The sequence below is a fragment of the Bufo gargarizans genome, chromosome 3, assembly GCF_014858855.1.
Source record: "Bufo gargarizans isolate SCDJY-AF-19 chromosome 3, ASM1485885v1, whole genome shotgun sequence".
In the NCBI taxonomy this organism is placed as follows: domain Eukaryota; kingdom Metazoa; phylum Chordata; class Amphibia; order Anura; family Bufonidae; genus Bufo; species Bufo gargarizans.
In genome coordinates this window covers 365,527,297-365,553,629 of record NC_058082.1, presented here as the reverse complement: position 1 = coordinate 365,553,629, position 26,333 = coordinate 365,527,297, and the positions used below count along the sequence as shown (strand labels likewise).

Genomic DNA, 26,333 nt, shown 5'->3' with positions numbered 1-26,333 from the left:
AACAGCATAAAATAAGAAAATTTACATAAAATGAGATTCCAGTCTGTCAGGGTGCTCTGCTCCCTGGAACTTGAGATTTATAACATGTTTGCACCTGCATCAAGTTACCTCAGGAAGCTAGAGTTGGAAAGACTCCTAAGAGCCAACTCCAATGAGCCAGGTAAAGGCATACAAACCAAAACAGCCAGTTCTATTTAGCCCAGTTGATGACAACTTTTAATTTTATTTTTTAAACTAAAGTTGGGCAAATTTACCCATTACTATTTGAAATGGATAATTAAAATGCATTTCCAGTTCTGTTAAAAAATTTTTTTTACACTGCTGGGACTCAGATTGGAACTGCTGCTGGCGCCACCAATGATAAATACTGGGGAGAGGGGCCCACTGCCACCGCCGATCGGGAGGAGGAGGACCCTGTGGCCACTGCCAATGATTAATACTGGGGAGGGGGCTCATAAGAGAGACCGTCATGGTCAGCTCCCTGCTGTTGTGTGCACAAAGCACAGGGCGGCAGGGAAACTGTAAAGTCCTATTCACCCTAATAGAGCTCTATTAGAGTGACTATGACAAGGGTTCTAGCCCTTAAGGTTTAGTTATTAAATAAAAAAAGAATAGTTTAAACCCCCCCCCCCCCCCATATAGAAAACAATATATCACACATGCTTAAAATTATATCACAATATAGATTTTAGGCCATATCGCCCACCCCTATACAGCAGTGAAGAAAAGTGGCTGGGTTGTTATGGAAACCTGGTGTAAAACTGTATGTAGAGACTAAGGGCCTGCAAGCTTCTATTTGCTGATAAGGATCATGTGACCAGGCTTCTATTGGCTAATCTCACACAGGGATGTCTTTTTGAACAGCAGCACTGAGCGTGAGCTGCAGGGAGAAAGTCACCATCCCTCCCAGCCCCACAGCTGACAAGTTTTACCTCCATTTTTTCAATCCCTGTTGGTTGTGGAGTGGGCATGGCCTGACCGAATCGGGGCATGTCAGGTCCTGGGGCGGGGTTTAAGTCTGTCTCTAGAGGGTGGTCTGAATGGCCACCCTACCTGCCCCTGAACTGTCATCTCTACAGCAGTCTGCTCCCTTAGTCATCCACAGCTCCCCGTCCCTTCAAACAGTGGCGTAGCATGGGTTTACAGATAATGTAGTAGAGGTCACTTGCAGTCCTACATACCACTCAGAATTCAGAACACGCACAGAAGTCTGGGGCGGGGCTGAGGTAGTGTGGGCCAAATTCTATATCCCTCATCTCCACCATGAAACAGATATTTGGATGGACATTACATACATTGCTACAAAAAATACACAGGCGAATACAGTAGCACATACCTCTTACAGTGACATCTCCTGTGATTTAGACTTCCCTCAGTGTCTTCAGAGATTAGACCACCAAGACACCTTTCAGCCATGTCTCGTTTCTACAGAGTTTGACTTTTTTTTTTTAGATTCCACTTTACCACCATCCTCCCCTTCCTAGTGCCTAAACACTGTCATCCTGCTGCTACCTCCAATACTGAGCTAGTTCCATTCAAGTAGTTCCCCATGATATGCTCCCAAACTGTCCTTAACGGTTAGTGTTCCCTACAGCAAGGTTCCTCAACTCCAGTCCTCAGGGCCCATCTGACGGTCATGGGCTCAGGATTTCATCAGTATTGAGCAGATGATAGTGTCAGTGTATCAGCACGCGCCACAGGTATTCATTCTGTGGGATACTCAAATCATGGTAGGTGGGCCCTGAGGACTGGAGTTCAGGAGCACTGCCCCACAGCACCTCCAATAGCATCCCCATTAATGTGCTCAATAATAATGCCCCCAGCAGTAACAATACCCCTATAAGAGCCCACAATAGTAATAGCCCTATGTCTGCAGTAGATATAATATCCCCCATCGTGGTCCAAGTATTTATAAAGACCTGCTGCAGTGCCCCATGTAGTTACAATGACTCTCTGCAGTGCTCATATGTATAATGTCCTCAGTATTGTAAAAATTATGGCCCCCATTCTTTCTATATATCTCTCTCTCTTTTAAGTTTTATTTTCGGCCCAGGCTGACAATGTAGGCCCTAACCAGAAAAGGTTGTGCACCACTGGTCTAAATGGTCCAGACCTCCAAGAACTTATTGCACTGGCCTGCTAGGATACAAGTTAGACGTTTACATAATTATTAAACAGTTTTTTTGCCCTGTAAGACACCTAGGTTTTAGAGGACAATAAGACCCCCAATTAGACCTCAGATAAGAGCCCCATGCCTCTCATTAGCCCCCAGCTGCATTGTATCAGCCCCTATTGCCTGTCAGTGTTATGAGGCTCATATATAAGAAAAAAAATAAACCACTTACAATGAACAAGCATTTGTCCATTCATCAGGTAATCAGTGGCAGCATTAGGTCAGTTTCACACAAGCAGATGCTGTGCGTGGAATCTGCTGCATGAAAGAGCCAAGCCCCATTCCAGACAGCAGAAACCCTGAGCATTAACAAATAAAAATCTGAGGCACTGAGCATTTCATTTTTTTACTACAAAAATCAGATAGTGGAGAACGGAGCTTGGCTGTCTTTCAAGCAGCAGATTCTATGCATGGATCTGCTTGTGTGAAAGCTCTTACACTGCTATATCATTGATGCTAGCAAGCGCTCATACAACCACTTCTTAACAATAATCTGGCAGATGCCAGCCTAATACACCCTTAAAAAAGCTCCTTACTTACTGCGACCCCTTACTGATTTAATGAGGCAACAGACCTGAATCCCAAAACGTTTCACCCAGGAGCAAACCCACCATAAAAATCTGTTCCATTTATTTAAAGGGAACCTGTCTAGCTTTATACTGACTGTACTGAGGGCAGCATAAATTAGTGACAAATGCTGATTTCAGCAACTTCACTTAGGAACTAAAAGTGGTTGCCAAGAATCAGCATCAATTACAGCACAGGCCTTAGAAGAGTCAAGTTACCTGAGAAGAGTCATGGCTATTCATAATCTCCTGCACTCCACCCACCTGCTGATTGGCAGTTCTCTACCAGACCGAGGGAGAAAACTAGGTAGAAGACTCATCAGCAGGAATTCATGAATAACCATGACTCTTAAGGCCTGGGCTGCAATGATTATGAGGTTCTCAGCAAGCACTTTTAGCTGATGAGTGATGCTCCTCTGAAATCAGCATTTCTGTCACTACTTAATACTGGCCTCAGTACAGTCAGCATAAAGTTGATCGCAGGCTCCCTTTAAATGGGTCAGCAACCAATTGACAAGCTGCAGATTTCAAAATCTGACCACAGGTCAAAATTTCAAAAAAAGCAAAGTACATGAGATGTGTAAACTCTTTTCTGGTACTGTATTATGCGCCATTTTTACACCTGAAAATACCACAATCTGCACTGTATGCAGGGATGACCACTCAACGCAGTCGAGTACTGTTCAGCTATACGGCTGGCTATTGTTAAACTGATGAGTTTGTCAGACTGCATTGTTAATGGTATTGAAGGGAGTGGTGGCCGGTCATGTGTGGTGCACTCCCATTTACTTCTATGACTGGAGTCCTCTAGCCACCACTTTGCAGGGCTCCATTCCTGATATAGGTGCATATCCTGGCATTATGAACCAGTTGTCTGAGATAACCAAGGACCATACAACCACATCTACACCTGAACCATGCTGTGTGGTTGTACTCTAAATGATGTTTCAAGCAATGTGTTTTGGGCAATTACATGTGTATTCACAAATTTGTTTCAATTGTTCAGATAGGGTTGAGCCCAATTCGAATTCCCATTTAGGTATACAGGACCGCTGGGTATGATGGGTTGTATGCACTAGGTTCAAGTAAGAGTGTGATAAGTCCTCCAACATGTGAAATGGATTTTAAAGAGGCTGTCACCAGGTTCAACCCTATTACACCAGACAATGCCTGGTAGGGCTCATTATGCTATACCTTTGTACGATAAATGGTTGCAGAGTAATCTGCATTTTTATTCATATGAAAATGAGAACTGGAGCACCAGAGGTGAGGCCGAATACCCTGAGCACTGCTTTGTAACACCCCCTGTGCTCTGAACATGCCCACTCCCCTTAACAGACTGAGGGCAGAGCCCTGTCCAAGAGCTGTGTGCTAGCATGTAAAATATATCCCATACACTATAGCTTCACCAGACAGATCTGCTCAGAAAGCCAATCTACATATTACTGCTTTATTCACAGGCACAAGATAGGATTATAAAGACACCAGTGATGTGTCAGCTTATAAGTATAGGAACACCAAGCATCTGTGGTAATGCCTTAAAAGGTAACTTTTATATAGTACTCAAGTTTCTAACAAAGCTAGAACCAGCCCTGTACCTCACATGGATCCAGAGATCTCCACATTCATTGCTCTGCTAGATTTATATCAAGCTGGCAGCTCAGGGGGCGTGTCCATGCTCACCCTATCACAGCTAAGGATGAAGCTGAGCATGTGCAACCTTCTCAGTGAGCCAGACAAAGAAATAAAACAGGTTGCACTATACAGATCCAGAATTTTTTTTTTTAACCCCACCATCCTCATTTTACTAAGCATTCTGTATTAAGGCCATTTTCCCATATAACCATGTTATAAGATAAAATAATGATCGGGTCCCCATCCTGATCTAGCAACCATGCATGAAGAAAATTTGCACCGCATACGCACTTGTGATTTTCATGCAGCACCATTCACTTCTTTGGGGACTGTTGTGTGGGGAAAAAAAAAAAAATATAGAACATGCTGCAATTTTCACACAATGCACAAGAGATGCGTGAAAAAAAAAAAAAAAAGCTCATGTGCACAGCCCCAAAGAAATGAATGGGTCTGGATTCAGTGCGGGTGCTATGCGTTCACCTCAAGCATTGCAACTGTACAGAAAACTCGTCCATGTGAAAGGCCTTTGATTTTCTTCAGACTTATTTTTCTTCTACATTCATCATACGAGAAAAGTCTGTTCTTATATTGAGAATTATTTTTTTAGAAAGCTAATAAATGTTACTGGTTTCTTTATCATATGTTGTGTCTATGAATAAACAGGTAATACGTTTTAGCAAAGACTTGAACCAAAAAGCTCTACATACATGACAGACCACCACCACCAAGCTATAGCATTACCACATAAATATCCATGTTTTTTCCTATACTTAGAAGCTAAAACATTACTGGTGTCTAATCACACATTGTGCCTTTTTAAACTTAGAGGACCTTTCACTAGAATAAAACATCTAAACTAACTATACAGACATGGAGTGGCGCCCAGGGATCCCCCTGCACTTACTGTTACACCTGGGCGCCGCTCCGTTCTCCGGTATCTTCATAGTTAGGCTCCACTCAGGGGAACCTGCAGGCGTCTCATACTCCCATGCTGTAGCGCTGGCCAATCACAGCGCTAAACTAATAGCTTGAGGGGGGGAAAAAAAAAAAAAAAAGGGGGGGACTAAAACCAGGCTACAGTACCACAGTAGCCAAAAAACTGTATTAAAGGGGGTATTCCCATCTGAGAATGGGTACACATGACTAGCAAAGTCAGAAGTAAATGGGAGCACACTGTACTTGTGGCCACCACTCCCATTCATTTCCATGGGGCTGCTGGAAATAACCAAGCCAGCACTCCACCATTTTGGGCAGCCACATAGAAATGAATGGAGTACAGCCACACACGTGGTGCACCCTCTTAGACTTTGGTGGCTGTGTTTACTAGATAGGTGATGGTCTCAGAGGTGGGTCCTGCACCTATCAGGCAATGGGACATAGCCTAGTGATTTAGGGCATTAAAATAAATAAGCTTTATTAAAAGTGATAAGCCAGTGGCAGATCCCCTTAGTCAATTAGTGACCCAACATTTTGCTTACAAGTCCTGCTTCATGAGCTCATGATATTCTCTGCACCCAGGAAGAAGGAGAAAAAAAAAAAAAAAAAAAAAAAAAAAAAAAAAAAGTACACAGTATTGCCTCATTTGTCACAATCAATATAAGCCTACATGCACACAAATGCGGCTCAGGTGCGGACCCATTCACTTCAATAGGGCCGCAAAAGAAAAAAAAAAAATATATAGAACATGTCTTCTGCAAAATGAATAGGACAAGGATAGGCATTGTTACAATGGATCAAAAAAAAAAAAGAATTTGTGGATCTGCAGTTTGCATACTGCAAAACCCAAATGGTTGTGTGCATGTAGGTTAATAAAGTTTTTCAGTTCAATAAAGTTTGCACAAGTTTTTTTTCAGCCCCTTTAGGGGACTGAAACCTGCCATCTTTGTGTACCCTGTAATAGATACAATACTCCTATATTACCTTGTATAGTGATTCCCCTAGACATTTTATCATCTCCAACCCCAGCTGGCACTCAAGTGATTGAGTGGGCCCAACTCCTGGCCTGCACCAGCAACATCATGTACTACATCAGTTGGCATTAGCTCACTGCACTCTGATGTATTGGTACATTAGTGGGTGGGAAGGGGTAGGAAGGGGTTAGAAGGCACAAAGTTACCGTTTCCAACACAAAAAAAATAAAAAAAAATAAAAAAATATAAAGTCACACACACCTGAACTATATATTCAATAGATGGTGAATGGAGCTGGCTGTGTACCACCCCTTTAGGGAAATTTGGAGAACAGCCGAGTAAGTGTGCATGCTGGGAGAAGTAGTTTGCTGCACTGGGTATGTTTTTTGCTCAGATATTGTATTCTAATATACTATGTTTTAATTAGCTGATGAAGAGTCAGATTTCATTCTAGTTACATTACCTATTGTAATATTTATGTCTGAGCAGAGGAATAATAGATTAATCTGAGTCAGACGTTTGACTTGCCACCGTCACAGCAATTATAGAGACTGTTCTTAGGGAAGCCATGTGTGGTAAGAACACAATAGGACATTCCATGCCAGGCACTTCAATGGCAGACCATGTAATAAACGAACGCCCCATACCAACCGAGCAGTAACATGATTGATTATGCTTGGTGCCTCTGATCTTTTTACTACAAAATAAGTGAGGTAAAGTGGTCACCGATTTTGTAGTAAAAAGGTCAGAGGAGAAAAAACAAAACAAAAAACACAATCATGTTACTGCTCCGTGTCTGCTGTCTGGAGCGGGACTTGGCTGTCTCATGCAGTGGATGACACGCACAGCATCCGCTTGTGTGAAACAGCCCCAAATGTCCCGATCCTCAGCCCATAAAAAGAGTGGCTTAAAGGGTTTCCATCACCTCGTTTTGACATAATTAGCTATCAGACACTAGCGATCCGCTAGTGTCTGCTCTACCAAACAATGCTATTATAATACCTTTGTGTGCAGCAGTTTGCCTAAAGAACTAACTTATTGATATGCTAATGAGGCTCTAGGTGCTATGGGGGTGTTTTTTCAGCACCTAGAGGCTCGGTCTACTCACAAAATGCCACCCAGCGCGTCCCTCTCCTCTGGAATGCATTCCTCCCTCTGAGCCAGTGGACGAATTCTCACGCCTGCGCGTCTGTATTTGGCGCAGTGAATGTCTGACCGCTCCCTGCACAGGCATCTCCACTGCACCTGCGCCGATTACATCATAGTGCTCCGAGGAACAGATGGCGCAGTGGAGATGCTGGTGCAGGGAGCGTTCAGTCACTGCGCCAAATACAGACGTGCACAGCGCAGGCGTGAAAATTCGTCCGCTGGCTCAGAGGGAGGATCGCATGCCAGAGGAGATGGGCGGGCTGGAGGGACGCGCTGGGTGGCATTTTGTGTGAGTAGACCAAGCCTCTAGGTGCTGAAAAGACGCCCCCATAGCACCTAGACATTCATTAGCATATCAATAAAAGTTAGTTTAGGCAAACGGCTACACACAAAGGTATTATAATAGCATTGTTTGGTAGAGCAGACACTTGCGGATCGCCAATTATGTCAAAACAAGGTGATAGAAACCCTTTAAAAAAATATATATATATATATATAGAATATAGATTAGATACCAAAAAGAGGGTCCCAGCAGCACAAGACCAAGAATACAGGTGCAGGTCCTCTCAGCCGCAGGCTCAGACGGCTCTAGGTAAACAAATATCCAAAGGATGAGGCAGCACTCCAAGTAAAGTGAAAAAGGTGGATCCTTTATTCCCCTCTGCAACGTTTCATACAAGGGTATATATACCCACAATACATAGCAATCAGAGTGACAATTATTCAATACAAAGTATAATAAAGTGCATAGTGCAATATACAATAAATATAACTGACATGATTTCATAAAACATGATGATTTACATATCATGATGATCTCCCCAATACAATGTGTACAAATATCATGATATTGTGGAGATCATCATGATATGTAAATCACCACGTTTTATGAAATCATGTCAGTTATATTTATTGTATAGTGCACTATGCACTTTATATTGAATAATTGTCACTCTAATTGATTGCTATGTATTGTGGGTATATATACCCTTGTATGACACCTTGTGGTATGCTTGAGAAAGACCGCATTGAGACGGTTGAAACGTTGCAGAGGGGAATAAAGGATCCACCTTTTTCACTTTACTTGGAGAGCTGCCTCATCCTTTGGATATTAGAATATAGATTATATATATTGCAAAGCTTCAAGTTTTATTTGAAACTTAACTCCATACAGCTTCCTCTTGACTGACTTGTGTGCACACCAAGGGAACCTCATGACGACTAAATGGGACCGAGTTGCCATTTAATAGCTGGGTGAAGGAGTTTTAGGATTTTATCTACACAAGTCATAGTCCCAGATGAATGCACAGGCATGACAGTCATAGCCATCCTTGACATGAACATGTCTCCTGGTACTTTACAGGGCGTGGACACAAACAGTATGAAGCGGTGACTAACCATTTACAAATCTGAGCGCACAATTCATTTCACACCCAAAAGCTGTAGTCTACCTAGCCACTGGATGCCAAGTATAACAACTTCCACCTCTCCTTTTTGGAACCAAATCTGGTTGGGGTCCAAGCTCTAAGGTTCTAAGCTGTTGAGCAGCTCCATCCACTAGGCAGTTATACAACACCATATGGTATAAAGGCTGTTCTACAGAGTCTGGAAATGGTGTAATGCTTGGTTTTTCCTGTGAATGAATCCCCTTCTGCTGGCCCCACAAATTACAGCCAGCCTCTGAAGGCCATAGCAGGACAGCTTTTCATCTTGGACTGTCCTTCAGACTGGACAATTCTGCAGGAGGGAAGAGTTCCTTCCAGGCAATAGTCTGCTCACCAGTGGAAGAGACAACTGCTTTTACATGCAGCGATCCCTAATACTATTGCCCTTCCCATACTGACACATTTGCCAGCAGCAATTTGAAAACTCAATTACTTGTTTATTGGGTAATCTGTGGCATCTTTACACTGCCAGAGTTTCTATGAATGCTGAAAGATTGCGAGCCAAAACCAGAAGCTACACATATAAGACAAGGAAGAGGTCTGCACCTGATCAGTTTTTGACCAGCACCTGGTTTTAGCCTAAAAATCAGACCAAGTAGCCCAATTTTTTTTTTAGCCTCCCTGGTGGTATGTTTGGGCCAGAATTATGTAGCTGAAGCGGTACAATCTTCTGGAGCTGTGGCGGGAAGGTCGAGCCGCGCACCGGAAATGCAGAGGCGTACAGCACACTGCTGTCCGCTTCTATTCCTGCCCTGTACAAATTAACCCATTGTAATCCCAAGTATGGCTCATAGAATAATTTCAATTTTTTTTGGAGGCCACAGACTGGAAGATAGGTGGCATGCTCTGGAAATGCAGATGCGGAGAGCACATAGTGTGCTCTCCACATCAACTCAGTCCACATAGAGAATGAATGGGTCCGCACCAGTTCCTAAAGTTGCTGACCCATTATTACGGATGTGTGAATGGAGCCCAAGTCTAAGAAAAATTCAGAAAGCGGTCTTAGACTAGTCATACCTGGCCCTGGGTGACTGATGTCACGCAAGATACCAGTATTATAAATTGTTGGTGAGGAGAGCCATTTCATTTCAGCATGTAGGGTCAGCCATGCACAAAAGATGCCATCAACTGCTCAAGTGGCTGACGACCATCACTCCTAATCTACTCAGATGACTGCCCAGTTGAGAAAGTAGAAGCTGCTGCCAGACACCTCTTGCAGTGGCTCATCTGAGAAGATTGGGCAGTCAAGAGCCAACTTGCTGATAGTTCCCTCCAGTGATGTCTGCCATAGAGTCAAGAGGCCCCCCATAAACATTGGATTGTCCAGAGGACGAATCTAATGTGCAGGCACATCGTAGCCACTTCATCCTTCCTGACAGCCTTTTTTTTGGTAAATCTGACCCGTGTCACTATGTGGTGATAACTTTAACACTTATCCAGGCCATTCTGAGATAGTTCTTGTCACATTGTACTTCACGACAGTGGTAAAATAGGGCGTCAAAAAAATAAATTTATAATAGTAATACCTCCAAAAATAATTACTTTACATTCCCCATATGTCTACTTAATGTTTGGATTATTTTGTAAAGGTAATTTTTTTTTTTGGAGGGGGGGGTGTTAGAAGGCTTAGAAGTAAATCTTGGAAATTCAGAAACATTTCTAAACAGACTTATGTATGCAGAAATCGCACTATAGGGATTATAAGTAAACAAAAAAAAAAAAAGTTTAGTGGGGTGACAGAAGCCCTTTAAACGTTCAGGGGTCTGATCCCCTTTACAATGGATCACAATACTTCTGTATTTTGATGCACTGGCTGTAAGTGTATTACACACTGAATAATGTGTAATACCAGCTTCCTGCAAGATCCATGGAAGGCAGCCACGATGCCTAAGGAAGCCATTGGGCTGCCATTATGTCCCTGTCACAGCAGAGTGGGGGCTTGATAGCTGCTCCAATCCCTACACAGACATGGACTGCAGCACATCAAGGGTTAATGCCTGCGCATACAGCAGGGGTCTGGCTATCAGTGACTGCTGGACCACGCCGCTGAGCTGTGCCCACCCAGTGTGCAGTAATAGTACAGCACCGGGTGGCAAGTCCTGCTGCATCGTACTATTACAGTTCTGGACGGGGTCAATGTATTTGGCACCTATGTTTAAAGTACACCAGGGAGTTGCCTGGTGTAGGTTGAGACTGACTTTTGCAGAAGTCACGCATAGTAAATGTCTTAGATCACTTTGAAAAGGTGGCAAGGAACACAAATGTTGCAGAAAACACTGCAATCCCCACAACTTGCAACTAAGCCACAAGACTGTTGTATCCGATTTGATGTGTCTCCTTATGTTCTTATTAAAACTGATAAGCAGGTGTTCTAGTGGTGATAGATGATCAGTTCTCACATCCTTATACTATATACAGTGATGATTAAGCAGGATGCTCTAGTGGCGATAGGAAATTCGTTTTCACCTCTTCTCTGCTGCCCCTATATTAGTTATCATCATGCTGCTCCAAGTTCTTCAGCTACAATGCCTGAGACTGCTGCACATGCTCAGTAGCAAGTTCCTCCTCTAGACCACAGAAGGAAGGTCACTACTGGGCCTGCAGTCATCTCAGAACTGCTAGATAGAACAGGAAGACAGTATTTAAGAGGTTGTCCTGGAATAAGTAACTGCACAGGAGCCTGCTTCTGTCTGCTATGGCAAGACTCAAACCATGCCGCCTCTGGCCTTGTATGTTTATCTTCTGGACTGTGGTTTGTCCCAGACATCTGCTCCGCTGCAGCCAATAACTGACTTCAGCAGAGCAGTTCATCATACTGGAGAGGCAGTAAACAAGCTGTGGATCAGAAGATTGACATGGCTCCAGTCCTGCACACTGGCTCCCGTCGGAAACAGGCAAGCATGAATCTTTTCATACTGGAGGCAGGCTGTGGGCTCCTGTGAAAAGTCATTTATTCCCAGACAACCCTTTTATGGCCAGCACTGAATATAGCAGATACACTTTGTTTCTTTGATTCCCTTTTAGATGCCGTAGGACATAGAGCTTTTCTAACAGAAGACAAATGCACAGATTTCTTACAATTAAGTGTTCTCCAGTTATTAGCTGCATACTGCATAGCATATTTACTTAAATTTTGAAAATTAAAGAGGACCTTTCACTACAATAAAAAAAAAAAAAAATCTAAACTAAGCATACAGACATTAAGAGCGGCGCCCAGGGATCTCCCTTCACTTATCCATGGGCGCCGCTCCATTCTCCCGGTATCTTCATATGTTCGGCTCAGCTGGGTGGAGCCTGTCAGTGTCTCCTTCTCCCAGGCTGTAGTGCTGGCCAAACGCAGCCTGAGGGGAAAAAAAAAACTCAGGCTATGAGCTGAGCGCTGCAATTGGCCAGCACTACAGCCTGGGAGGAGACGCTGGCAGGCTCCACCCAGTTGAGCCAAACATATGAAGATACCGGAGCGGCGCCCAGGGATAATAGTAAGTGCAGGGAGATCCCTGGGCGCCGCTCTCCAGGTCTGTATACTTAGTTTAGACTTTTTTTATTGTAGTGAAAGGTCCCCTTTAAGGAATTTCATAAACTCCAATAAATATGGGTCAGGTGTAAGTAGCCCGATTAGGCTAGTTTCAAACTGTTAAATCTATGTGGCTGAGGAACTGCCTGCCAGTCAATTGTATCCAGCATAGACCGATAGGGCTTGAGCAATCCCAGGTTCCATCACAGTCAATGGGCTGTGGCAGGGAAAGGCAGTATCTGGGCACAAAAAAACCTTTGCGCTGAACACAAGGCTGCAAGCTTAGAAGACTGCTAGAGGGCAGATCGGCTGATCTGAAGATCATTCATAAATGGACGTGCTGAGATATTAGATGAATTGGCGATCACTGGAGACAAGGATCTCTTGGTTTGCTCAGTCGGACCAAGCTAAAATGATTTCCTGGTGATGGACCCTACACCAGTTCTCACCTTATGAAATATGTACCCACAGTGCTTCGTTGCTGGTTGCTAAAGCCTCTCAATAGTCAATGGCATCACCAACCCAGGATGCCAGTAAAGCTGAATCCAACAGCAGGGAACAGGAGCCAGTGTCTCCCTGCCCTGCTGTTCGCCCTCATAGGCCACAGGCACTAGGCCTGAAGCCTGTCAGGATGGTGCAGGCAATATGATGAAACCGCACCCAGCTGGGTTGCAAGCAGCTCAGGATGCAGACCAGAAGCCCATGTCCTGCATTACAGACAGCCACATGGAGGCGAGTTTTTGTGTTTAGTTTTATTTGGCAACCTAATACATTAAGCTATTGGGCCATTAAGGTAGGGTCATTAGGACACATTTGGGCACCATAGGAGGAATTATTGTTGGCTATATTACTACCAGAGGACTATGACTGCATTAATTCTGGGGCCCCAATGGCTGAAATTAGTATAGGGGGTGCTGTTCACACTTAGGACACACTGGGCAAGAATTATAATTAGTGGGACTTTTGGGAGCACACCATTACTGTTGGAGCACTCAGGCACAGAGTCAGCTTAGCACCATTATTTTGAAGGGGAGGGTGGGGGGGTTGGGGAACAAACACCATCAGGGCTGTGTGTCAATAATTATTGAAGGTGCACTGTCTACAGTACTAGCATTTTTAGGAGACTACAGTATAGTCTTGCAGTGCACAGCACACAGTATTGAGGGGTAACTAGGTGGTGAGGATGATGGAAAAGTAGGAACTTGAGATATCTGTAACAAACTCCGCACAGACATGACAGCTGAAAGAAATCAGGGTGATCTGGTCTAAACAAAGATGACAAAACACATCTATATATCAGAGGAGACCTCACTGGAGGTAACAGGTATGTAGTTCTGTATTCTCCTGTATGTTTGGTAGCTCAGAACACAATTTAAGTAGTAATGGTCATCCATCAGACCCAAAGTGGCGTTTTGTTAAATATGAAGAACTGCTGACAGAGGCTTAGACCAGATCCTATGACAAGCAGTGAGGATAGCCTTATTTTGGTCATCACCATTCGCTTTGTCACCAATGGGGTATTTGGCATGAAAAGGTTGAGAACCACTGCTTTACAGCATTTGTGCAGAACAGCATTACAGGCAGTCCTGAGACCCTTCACCCCAAAAAAAAAAAAAATTGAGCAGATCATGTTTCAACCAAATCGGTGGCTCAGTGTGAAGGCTATGGATATACAGATACTGTATATCTTAGACAATGGGGGCATGTCGCTAGGATATGCCCCCATTGTCTGACAGGTGCAGGTCCCACTTCTGGGACCCGCACCTACAATGAGAACGGAGCCGGGGAGAGTTGTGGCTGGAGGACCCTGGGTTTCCCAGGGTCTGTCCACCACCAGGCACAGCTCCCCGCCTCCCATTGAAGTGAATGGGAGCGCACCACACATGCCCGGCCACCGCTCCCATTCCTTTCTATGGGGCCAACGGAAATAGCCGAGCAAGCACTCAGCTATTTTCAGCGGCTCCATAGAAATTAATGGAGGGCGGCTGCGCATGCGCCCTCCACTTTCTCCGCTCTGTTCTCCTTGGGACCCGCACCTATCAGACAATGGGGGCATATCGCTAAGATGGGAATACCCCTTTAAGTGAATGAAGTTTATGGCATCAAGATAAGGCAGATCAGGGATGAGCATTCCTGCGACAATTTGCCCATCTAAAGGTGCAGCCGATCACCCGATGAGTGAAACACTTGTATATCGGGTGAAACTGTTCATGCCAACAAGTAAATTATCGATCCCGAGCAGCAGATCGTGCTGTCTGAACAGCCCACTGCTGCATGAGGATGAGCGATCGCAATAGTGTGGAGGCGATCGCTGCACGTAAATGCTTCACCCCCATTTAAATGAGCACTTCCTTGCCCCATCTAGACCCACCACAGTGGCTCTGCACAATTTATCTGTACCAGAGACAGCCATGTGGCTTCATAGGGGACAAGCAAATGAGAGATGTGCAGAACAGGGCCCATTCAGTATCAGGCTGGATGACCTTCCTCTATGCTGCAGTTATGGTGGTAGCAGATAAGTGGATGCATGTGCCAGTCTGATGGATCCGCTTAACTAGTCCAACTAAACTTGTCAAGTGTTTATTACTGAATGGAAACAGATATGGCCTTGTCACATGTACAAGTAATAGGAGAGGGGCTAAAAGATCAGGATAGTCTGTTCCATCTGCCCAGCCTGAAAAGGATGATAGCAGGACAGACTGAAGTCAACTGTGGAGCAAAATTAGAATGCTACCAGCTTGTTAAGACACAGGCACGACCCTTGCGACTGGGCTCTTGGACTGCCACCGCCAATCTACTTTATTAGAGGCAAGTACTGTGGACCATAGAAGTGGGTTATGTAACAGCCCGCACAGTTCCTCAGCCAGCAGTTTCACTCCTGCAAATCACTGTTAAGACCTGGCACCCTGCCATCAGCTGGAGTGTGAAGGATCCATGCAATATGCTAGAACATACACTGCAGCCTCCCCGCCCCCGGGGCGAGCAGAATGCAGCGGCAGGTCCTCCCTTCGGCGCCCACTAAGCAGAATGCAGCGGCAGGTCCTCCCTTCGGCGCCCACTAAGCAGAATGCAGCGGCAGGTCCTCCCTTCGGCGCCCACTAAGCAGAATGCAGCGGCAGGTCCTCCCTTCGGCGCCCACTAAGCAGAATGCAGCGGCAGGTCCTCCCTTCGGCGCCCACTAAGCAGAATGCAGCGGCAGGTCCTCCCTTCGGCGCCCACTAAGCAGAATGCAGCGGCAGGTCCTCCCTTCGGCGCCCACTAAGCAGAATGCAGCAGCAGGTCCTCCCTTCAGCGCCCACTAAGCAGTTCCTTCTCAGCAGAATACAGCCACACTTCAAAGACAGAGCCCAGGGCAACCCCCTTCCCAGCCCAGGGCAGAATCCAGACCCCCCCCCCCCCCCCCCCCCCTTCTCTCACAGCCCAGGGCAGAATCCAGACCCCCCCCTTCTCTCACAGCCCAGGGCAGAATCCAGAACCCCCTTCTCTCACAGCCCAGGGCAGAATCCAGAATCCCCTTCTCTCACAGGCCAGGGCAGAATCCAGAACCCCCTTCTCTCACAGGCCAGGGCAGAATCCAGAACCCCCTTCTCACAGCCCAGGGCAGAATCCAGGGGCCCCGTCCTCGCAGAGCCCAGGGCAGCGCTGCAGGGGACGACCTTTACACCACGTGTGTGACAGGAGAAGCCGTCCTCCAGCACGCTGCCAGACTGACTCAGCGGGAAGGCATGCACTACTGGGCAGGCTGTCACTTCTCACACACCCAATATGGAGGAGACTCCCCTCCTAGCACCGCACAGCACCAGCCATTCCGCTAAATCTTACCTGTACCAGGTGCCGTGGCTGGCATAACAGAGTTGGGAAGTTGCCGCGGCCGTGGATGGGTACACTCTCCTTCAGGATGGCGTCCAACCGGCTGACCTGCTGCCAGGAGAGGATGCTGAAGCGCGGAGATGACAGCGGGGATTCGGTCATGGCTGATGCTCGGTATTCTCCGGGAGGCGTAAGTTGAGAGATTGTAGCAAGAGTTCAGTGAGGAAACGCTATCTCCACGCCTTAACAGCTGAAGAGGAGGCTCAGCAACAGGTCACGCAGCTCACAGGACGGAGAAGCCGGGTAAAAGGAGGGCGCGGGTCAATAAAAGAGTCCTTGGAGAAGGTGACAGGGCATTAAAATAAAAGGCAGGCCGCGCCGTAAGGTTGTACGTGCCCGAGCTGAGTGAGGTGGACGACTGCGTACTGACAGCCGGAGAACCCACTGAGCAACACCCCTTTACGGTCTCTTCTTATATACAGAGGACAACTTCGCACTGATTGCACTCATTGGGCGAGAAACATGTCAGTCATCCGCCACCTTCCTCTTGTAGCTAATGATTGGAGGAAAGAAATGTCGTCACTTTGTACCCGCCCAAACTACGCAGAGTCTGAAGCTCACTATAATTGGATAGATGCCAGCGACCCCTCGAGCGCATTGGTTAAAGCAGAAGCACCGCCCCCTAGAAAGGAATCCCGGTTTTGATTGGTAGGAAAAAAATGCCTGTGCGTTTAAAGGGACAATCGGTTGACATTTTATTTGGCGTGGTAGAAAGTTAGTGCGGTAAATGGCGTATGCGTGTAAGTGATGATCTGGCTTCCTATAATGTCCCGGAGATGGTTCTGCAGCTTTTTCACGGCGGGAACACTGACATCCTGTCAGCAGAAGACATTTGGGGTCCTGGTGTAAAGTAGCCCATAGCAACCAATCAGATTCCACCTTTCATTTTCCAAAGGAGCTGTCAAAAATGAAAGGTGGAATCTGGTTGCTATGGGCAACTAAGCCAGTTCTACTCTACACCAGATTGGTAAATGACCCTAATTATCTTGTCAGTCAGGGAGCAGTATGAGGGCCACAAGAACCTTTATTCAGTTTGTAATATGATACCAATAAATGCAAGTCTATGGCGTAGTCTACAATAAACACTCCACACTAGGTAACGACATATGCACTTTTTTGGGTTGCTATCACATGCAGCAGATTTATTGCAGACATTTCTGCATCTGAAAATGAATTTGGATCTGAATACTTTTATAATTGCATGTCATAAAAACTATAGCTACTGAGCTATTCAATAAAATGTATCTATATAGTGCTGCCTGCTGTTTGTTCTTTTCCTTATTTTTGTCTAAACTTTTGAACGTACACATTTTTTTTGCACAACTTGCTGTTCTCTAACAAGGAGCTTAAAGGGGTATTCCCATCTTAGACAATGGGGTATATCGCTAGGATATGCCTCCATTGTCTGATAGGTGCGGGTGCCACCGCTGGGACCTGCACCTACAATGAGAACAGAGCAGGGAAATGAACGGAGAACGCACTGCGAATGCGCAGCCGCCCTCCATTCATTTCTATGGGGCCACTGAAAATAGCAGAGCGCTGGCTCGGATATTGCCATCTGCCCCATAGAAATGAATAGGAGCATGGGCCACGCATGCGTGGTGCGCTCCCATTCACTTCTATAGGAGCAGCGCTTGGTGGTGGACTCCGGGGGTCCTCCAGTCACAGCGCTCCACACTTTGTTCTTGTAGGTGTGGGTCCCAGCAGTGGGATCCGCACCTATCAGACAATAGGGGCATATCCCATTGTATGTGATGGGAATACCCCTTTAAGGGCAAATTTCACAACAGGTGTTTGATCCGTGAATCGCCCAATACATTTCCTCGTTCAGTGAGAATTGATATTTAGGCTAGGTCTACAGGACGACAATTTTTATAATGATAGTCTATGGTGTCGCACTGCAACATGCGACATGCTACGACAGTCGCAAAAAATCCATTCTAGATGGATTTTTCTGCGACTGTCACACTGCAGTCACGGCATGTCACATTGCCACACCATAGACTATCAATATTAAAATTGTTGCGCGACATTGGTTCGACAAAATGTTGCACGAAAAATTTTGCTATGTAGTTGTGCCCTATCTGTCGCACGACACATGTCGTCCTGTAGACTTAGCGTTAAACAGTCCTCCTCATCATGCTGTTCACATTTTGACATCATGAGACCAAGACGACACCTAACAATTGATCAACAGTACCTTGCCATTGCGAGGCTTGAAGCAGGATGTTCTCAGACAGAAGTGGCCACTGAGCTTAGAGTGTCACAGAGTGTCATTGTTATGGACTATTGATACAAAATGGATACTTGCTTGTTGAGCTAAGATGGTGGCCAGGCATTCAGCCAACACCTATAAACTAGAATCTTACTTTGTGTTTTTATCATGTGTTTCTTTGTGGTTTCTGTTCAGCTCAAGCAAGCAGCTACAAAGAAAGAAGTAACGGTTTCACCCAGGGGGGAGGGAGAAGGAATTTCCTCTGGCCGTCAAGGTTACAGAAAAGTAGAGAGTTCATAGCCAATAGAAAATATATACTTTATCTTTCACCCCCCTCCCACTCCCTCCTCTCATGAAACCCATGTTGTTTTCAGAAATAAACCAGAGATACTGATTAACTCCATGTAGTGAGTTGTCTGTCTGATCTCTCCGTGCACGTATCTTAATTAATTAATTTGGAGCAGTACATCAAATCAAACTGGCAGCTTTGTCAGAACCAGAACAATTTTGGCGCCCAATCGTGGGGCTCGAGGATTGGACCCTCTGTTCCCGTACCCCCAGAGACCAGACGAGGAGAGGCGCACTAACGGACACCGGGATCGCAACCCGTGATATGAGGTAGGAAAATTGAGTCATCTTGCCTATAAAGTGTCCCCTGGTGTAGCCTCTTGGTGTTCGTCTGAGGGAGGGGTGCGGAAGCAGTCTGGGACGTCCTCGAGGGCATGAAAGTAAGAACCCCATATGTTTTCTTAAAGTCTTGATGTACTGTGTTGTGCCTATAAGTTGTGAAGACCCTGTTGACAAGTATCATTGACTGAGACACGGAGTTCTCCTGTGTTCCTGTATCGGAGTTCAGCCCGGTGTCTGACTCGAATCTCCATAAAGGGGACGATCACAGATGGGTGGAGAGCGGTTCGCGGTAGCCCAGAGTGTGCTGACCGGGACTCAAAGGTCTTCACGTCCAGTGATTACTCTATGCAGAGGTCTTTAGGCGGCTTCAGTAGGTACGAGAGATAATGGGAAATGAGGAAAGTGTCCCGAAGGGTTACTGTTCACCTGAACAGTACGTGGCGGACAGGAGAGGCAAACGTTTCATAAAAGGATTAAGTAAGTTGGAGAAGAGTTAAAGGTGTCTGTAAAGGAGGCATCCTCATAAAAGGATTAAGTAAGTTGGAGAAGAGATAAAGGTGTCTGTAAAGGAGGCATCCTATGTAGTGCTACCTGGCAAGTGCTGTTAAACGAGAAGAGAGGGAAGTTAGAAGATGATTAATTGACAGACATGGTCCGTGTGTGGTTGGACTGTAGTAAAGAATTTGAACAGACCGGGGGGGAACTAAATTTTGATGAGAAAAGACAGAGATATTTCTGTAAGCCTGGTGTTGCATTGATACATGAATTGCCACCACCCTATAATGGCGCCGGGAAGAAAGCAGGTGGGTGGACCTGCAAAACATGTGGTCAACAGAATCCCTCCTCCCGTGATACGTGCCTTCCCTGTGGGGTTCCCCACCCACAAAACCACACCTTGGTAACTACTCCCCGGCACGTCCCATCACTTCCCGTGTTAGCTACAGCGCCATCTTGTCCCCAGGCAACGCCCATGAACGGACCTTTAATATCATTCGGTCCGGACCCCCCCCGTCACTCCTATGTCACCCTTGCCCCTTCCTACTACCTTGTACCCGATGATAAACCCGGACGGTACATTCATGCTACCCCACTCACCTGCCACCCTTACTCCTATAATGGTAGGGGGGCAACCTGATGAAGCAGAACAGGGGGATGCAGACGGTGCTGCAGAATCCACAATGGGCATACAAAATGCACCGGGTAATATGCAGACTCCTTCGCGGGGTACCCCGACAGACTACGGGGATCCGCCAACTTTACCCCTGGCACCACAGTGGACTGTACCCATGACCGTGCGCCCATCACGACGTTCACAAGATCAAATACTGCAGGGTCGGATTACAGAGTTACAAAAGAACTTACAGAAAATTGAGCAGGGAAACCTTGAGACACTGAAAGAAGCCCTAGCACTTAACCGGCCACAGGGACCACCAAAATATGTGTCTTTCACCCCACAACAGTTATTCACCATAGTGAATTTACTGCCTGACCCTGAGACCCATCCCATGCCCTTTTTCAGGAAGCTGTCCCAAGTGCATCAAACCTATGGGTGCACATGGTCGGACCTGCAAAGTATAGTGGAAAACAAGACAGGTGAATACTCCACACTGATGATGGATCAAATCCACATCCCTGAACTTAAAGGTGCTAACTTTGGCCCCCGGATCATGAGTCTGGAGAATTCTTTATAGAACAACTACAGAAATGGACAAAAGCTAAATTTGCAGATCATTCCAAGCAGATCATTTCACCACACTGCAGGACAGCTGCGGGGGATCAGTTGACCCCCACCTTTTTTCTTTTCACAGAAATGTTAGTTTCTGCTGTGTTAGTTTAAGCTCCTCTTTCTGATAAGAAACTGTCTCGCTTCTTGGTCTTTGTGGTTTTCACTCAAATTATGTGACACCCACGGCTGCCGGATGTCTGACAATAAAATTCTGCACTGATTTATATGAGCAAGGGGATTCGCTGCAAACCATTTTGCACCTCATCCCCAATACTCTCTGGGCCAGAGGACCCCAGGATATTGGATACCTCAGTGTCCCACCAGTCACTGTGACCCTGAAGGACCCCAAAGTCCTACCATACAAAGAGACTGGACCCAGTAGCCAGAGAAGCCCCTTCCTGTGTCAGAGCTATCCATGCTGCCAGCTCTCTTCTAAACGTCACATCTGACGTTGTGCTAGGTCATCCCCTCACTATTCTGGCTCTCCATGACGTTTCTGCCATCCTCCAGCAGACTCAACCTAAACACCTCACTGCACAGCGCCACCTCCGGCTTCCGTGTAGTTTGCTTCTGCCAGATAATGTCACCATTCAGAGGTGCCGCATCCTCAATCCTGCTGCACTCCTTCCTCTTCCAAGGGGGGAGTATACTGGAGAATCTGAAGATTTTATTGATCTACAGGCACACTCGAGCTGACACCTCTGAAGCCAGAGGAAAGGCCCTAGCTGACCAAGCTGCGAAGGAAGCAGCAGTGAAAGAGGAAAGAGTCCAGTCAGACCAGATTATGATAACACAGGAAGACCTGGAACAAGAAGAAATCACATAGGACCTCCTGAAACAAATACAGAAACAGGCCACGCCACAAGAAAAATTGGATTGGCTAAAACAGCCCAAGAAGAGAAAGAATCTGGACTGTGGACCCAAGGAAGGAGAGCATCTCTGCCCAAAGCTCTCTATCCTCTGATAGCTTCAATAGCTCATGGGCCCACCCACCAATCTAAGACCATCATGAAAGAACTAATAGACAATGGCCCCAGGGATAACCCCTGTCCTGGTGAGGCATACTCAGTCTTGCCTCATCTGTGCGCAGTGCAACCCGGGAAGACCTGAGCCTACACCAACCAAATGTCTCCCCAAAGCCCAGTACCCGTTCCAACGGATTCAAATTGACCACATCCAGATGCCAATGTGCCAAGGGTTTCAATATGTGCTAGTAGTGATAGACTTGTTCTCTGGGTGGCCAGAAGCCTACCCTGTCCGAAACCAGACAGCAACCACTACTGCAAAAAAACTGATGCAGGAGCTTGTCTGTAGGTTCGGAGTACCTGAGGTCATTGAGAGTGATCAGGGCCCAGCATTCACTGCTAGATTAACCCAAGAAGTCTGGAAGATGGTAGGGTCACACTTAGCCTATCACACACCCTACAGACCCCAAAGCGGCGACAAAGTCAAACGACTGAACGGGGTACTGAAGTCCAAGATGCTGAAAATGACTGGGGAGACAGGGCTCAGTTGGGTACAATGCCTGCCAATAGCACTATTTTCAGTTAGACACACCCCTAGGCCTCCACACCAAATTTTGTTTAGGACACGGCCTAGGATGGGACAGTACTTCCCACTGCAAATGCATTATGAATCTGTTGCTAAATATGTGATTGCCCATAGTAAACAATTGTCTAACATATGTGCACAAGTTTTCTCTTCCATTCCAGATCCTGACTCCCTAGAGGGAATACACACTCTCAAACCTGGAGAGTGGGTGGTGGTCAAGAAACACGTCAGAAACACCCTCGAACCACGATACGAGGGGCCGTACCAGGTGTTGCTGACTACCCCGACCTCTGTGAAACTCGAAGGGAGGCTTACCTGGATCCACGCCTCACATTGTAAAAGAGTAAAGGCTGTCCCGACGACCCTGGAACAATAAGCCATGAGGATTCACATACTGATCATGACTTTGACAGTGAGCATATCTGCAGTGTTCACGCCACTGGGTAATGAATGGGACACTGGGCTAATGTCACATGTTTTCCTAGCTGGACACACTGTTATTGTCTCCAAGTACAAACCAAAGGTATGACATTTAGTCCACACATACACTCAGGTTGCAATGATTCAAAAACAGACAGCCACGTGCAGTGTATTGGTGTAGATGCTGAGAACGGAAAGGATCTGCCCTGTAACCACCGTACTGTACAGGATCTCCGGACAGGTATATTAGCTAACGACACCGAAAGTCAGTCAAAAGGATATGAGTTGGTGAAAGGGACACAATTAGCCAAACTAATTACCCGATTATTCAATGGCACAGCAGTAGCAGTTCCAGAAGATATATACTTAGTTTGTGGACACAAAGTGTACAAATGGTTATCCGAGAATGTCACAGGACTGTGCACCATCGCCAGGCTTACTCCTGCCACCTTTATAGTACCACACTCTGAAATTGGCATAAATGCAGTACCTAAACACACCTTGTATCGTAGGGCCAAAGATACCACACCCAGACCAAATGGCAAGCCACATGTAGTAGAGACGAGCATTACCAACAAACTGTTAGTGCCATCTTCATATATCCCATGATAGCGCAGATGTGGGGTCATCTGGTAGTAGCAACAGACGACCTGGATGACCAAATATGGGAAGTGATGAGACTTATGAATACCTCAAACATTGTGCAAAACCAGTTAATCATTGTCACCAACCAACACACATTAGTTCTAGATTATGTTACAGCTAAAGATGGAGGTATGTGCCAGGTTGTGGGACCCTCTTGTTGCCATTACATAGACCCGCAGGGTAATTTGCAAGTTAAGGTGGGTATAGAGGAAATGGCGGATTTAAGAGATAAATGGCTGGACGCACATAAAGCTGGTAAAGATACATGGTGGTCTGATACCTTCTCTTCCCTTAACCCCAATAACTGGTTCAAAGGTATTGGGGGTTGGCTCATGGGAATTGTCCAGGTAATATTGCAGGTAGCCCTAATAATATTGGTGATATATGTAGTGATTAAGCTCGTTCTTATTTGTGTGACCCGCTTTTCAAAAAGAATGAAGAAAACTGATGAACGACCTATTATGCTCCTCTATGATGAAGAAGGACAGAAGGAAACATCGTTCAACACAGCTCCCCCTCCTCACAATGATGCCTGGCTGAGATAGGGTGAGATGAATCCCAGGGTATTACCACAAGTCCGAGCAACCGGGAGCCTACCTATAAGGGGTAGGTTGTCGCCACTGCGGGTGAAGAGGATACGAATGGTATGCCCAGGGGATTCGCTAGGCGAAGGGAAAGTCTACAATCAAGTCTCCAAGGGGGGACTGTTATGGACTATTGATACAAAATGGATACTTGCTTGTTGAGCTAAGATGGTGGCCAGGCATTCAGCCAACACCTATAAACTAGAATCTTACTTTGTGTTTTTATCATGTGTTTCTTTGTGGTTTCTGTTCAGCTCAAGCAAGCAGCTACAAAGAAAGAAGTAACGGTTTCACCCAGGGGGGAGGGAGAAGGAATTTCCTCTGGCCGTCAAGGTTACAGAAAAGTAGAGAGTTCATAGCCAATAGAAAATATATACTTTATCTTTCACCCCCCTCCCACTCCCTCCTCTCATGAAACCCATGTTGTTTTCAGAAATAAACCAGAGATACTGATTAACTCCATGTAGTGAGTTGTCTGTCTGATCTCTCCGTGCACGTATCTTAATTAATTAATTTGGAGCAGTACATCAAATCAAACTGGCAGCTTTGTCAGAACCAGAACATCATCAGCAGGTTGTATCAGAGATACAGAGAGACTGGAAGAGTCACAGAAAGGCATAGAAGTGGACATCTTTTGGCCACATCCCACACTGATTACTGCTTCATTGTGAACAATGCCCTGCTGAACCAGATGATGAATGGACACAACTCCAGGCACATTTAAGGCTACTTTCACACATGCGGCAGGACGGATCCGACAGGCTGTTCACCCTGTCGGATCCGTCCTTCCGCTATTTCGCCATGCCGCCGGACCGGCGCTCCGTTCCCCTTGACTATAATTGGGACGGGGGCGGAGCTCCGGCACAGCACGGCAGTGAACGGCAAAAGGCCGCCGGACTAAAAGTCCAGCATGTCCTACTTTTTAGTCCGGCGGCGTCTCTCCGCGAACTGTCGTACTGCGCCGGAGCTCCGCCCTGTCCCCATTATAGTCAATGGGGACAGAGCGCCGACACGGCGAAATAGCGGAAGGACGGCTCCAACAGGGTGAACAGCCTGTCGGATCCGTCCTGCCGCAAGTGTGAAAGTACCCTAAGGCAGGTGAGAGGCACCCAAGTGTCATGTCAGACCATTTGAAACCATTTACATCAGCATGGTCTGCATTCTAGACGACTCCATCGTCTTGCATGGGCCAGATAGCATCTACGCTGGACGAGGGATCAGTGGGCCTCAGTGCTGTTCACTAATGAAAGTCAATTCATGCTGAGCAGACAAGCAGAGAAGGGGGCATTATTAATTCTGGGCGGCACTAATGGGAGCATTACTGGGGGCACTAATGGGGCATTATTAATTCTTGGGGCACTAATGGGGGCATTACTATTACTGGGGCACTGTTAAATGTGGGGGAAACTAATGGGCACATTATTTATTCTGGGGGGCATAATGGGAGCATTACTATTACTCGGGGGCACTAATGGGACATTACTATTACTGGGGACACTATTAATTCTGGAAGGCGCTAATGGAGTCATAACTATTACTGGGGGCACTAATGGGGGCATTATTAATTCTGGGGGGCGTTATTGGGGATTAATATTATTCAGGGCACTAATGGGGGAATTATTAATTTTGGGGGGCACTAATGGAGGTATTACTATTACTGGGGGTGCTAATAGAGACATTATTAATTCTGGGGGGTGCTAATGGAGGTATTTCTATTACTGGGGGGCACTAATGGGAGCATTATTATTACTGGGGGTGCTATTAATTCTGGAGAGCACTAATGGGATCATTATTATTTCATGTGGGAGCCAATGGGGGCATTAATATTACTGGGAGACACTAATGGGGGTATTATAAATTCTGGCGGGACTAATGGGGGCATTATTATTACTGGGGGCACTAATGGAGGCAATAATTCTGGGGAGCACTAATTGGGGCATTAATATTACTGAGTGGCACTAATGGGGGCATTTCTATTACTTGGGGCACTATTCTGAGGGGCATTAATGGAGGCATAACTATTAATGGGGGCACTAATGGGGACATTATTAATTCTGGGGGACGTTATTGGGGATTAATATTATTGAGGGCACTAATGGGGGAATTATTAATTTTGGGGGTCACTAATGAAGGTATTAGTATTACTGGGGGCGCTAATGGGGGCATTACTATTACTGGGGAAACTAATGGGGACATTATTAATTCTGGGGGGTGCTAATGGAGGTATTACTATTACTGGGGGGCACTAATGTGAGCATTATTATTACTGGGGGCACTATTGATTCTGGGGAGCACTAATG

General features: G+C 46.1%; 1 protein-coding gene across 2 annotated transcripts in view; it reads right to left on the bottom strand.

The window, feature by feature from the left end:
- Nucleotides 1–17,372, bottom strand: part of TENT5B (terminal nucleotidyltransferase 5B) — a 30,262-nt gene extending 12,890 nt beyond the window's left edge. For both annotated transcript variants that reach the window (XR_006388392.1, XM_044288050.1), the window contains exon 1: nt 16,215–17,372. Coding sequence is in view for 1 of the 2 variants with exons in the window: in XM_044288050.1 (XP_044143985.1) it covers nt 16,215–16,364 (150 nt within the window). In the remaining variant the exon portion in view is untranslated. The remainder of the gene's footprint in view (nt 1–16,214) is intronic.
- Nucleotides 17,373–26,333: the final 8,961 nt, after the last annotated feature.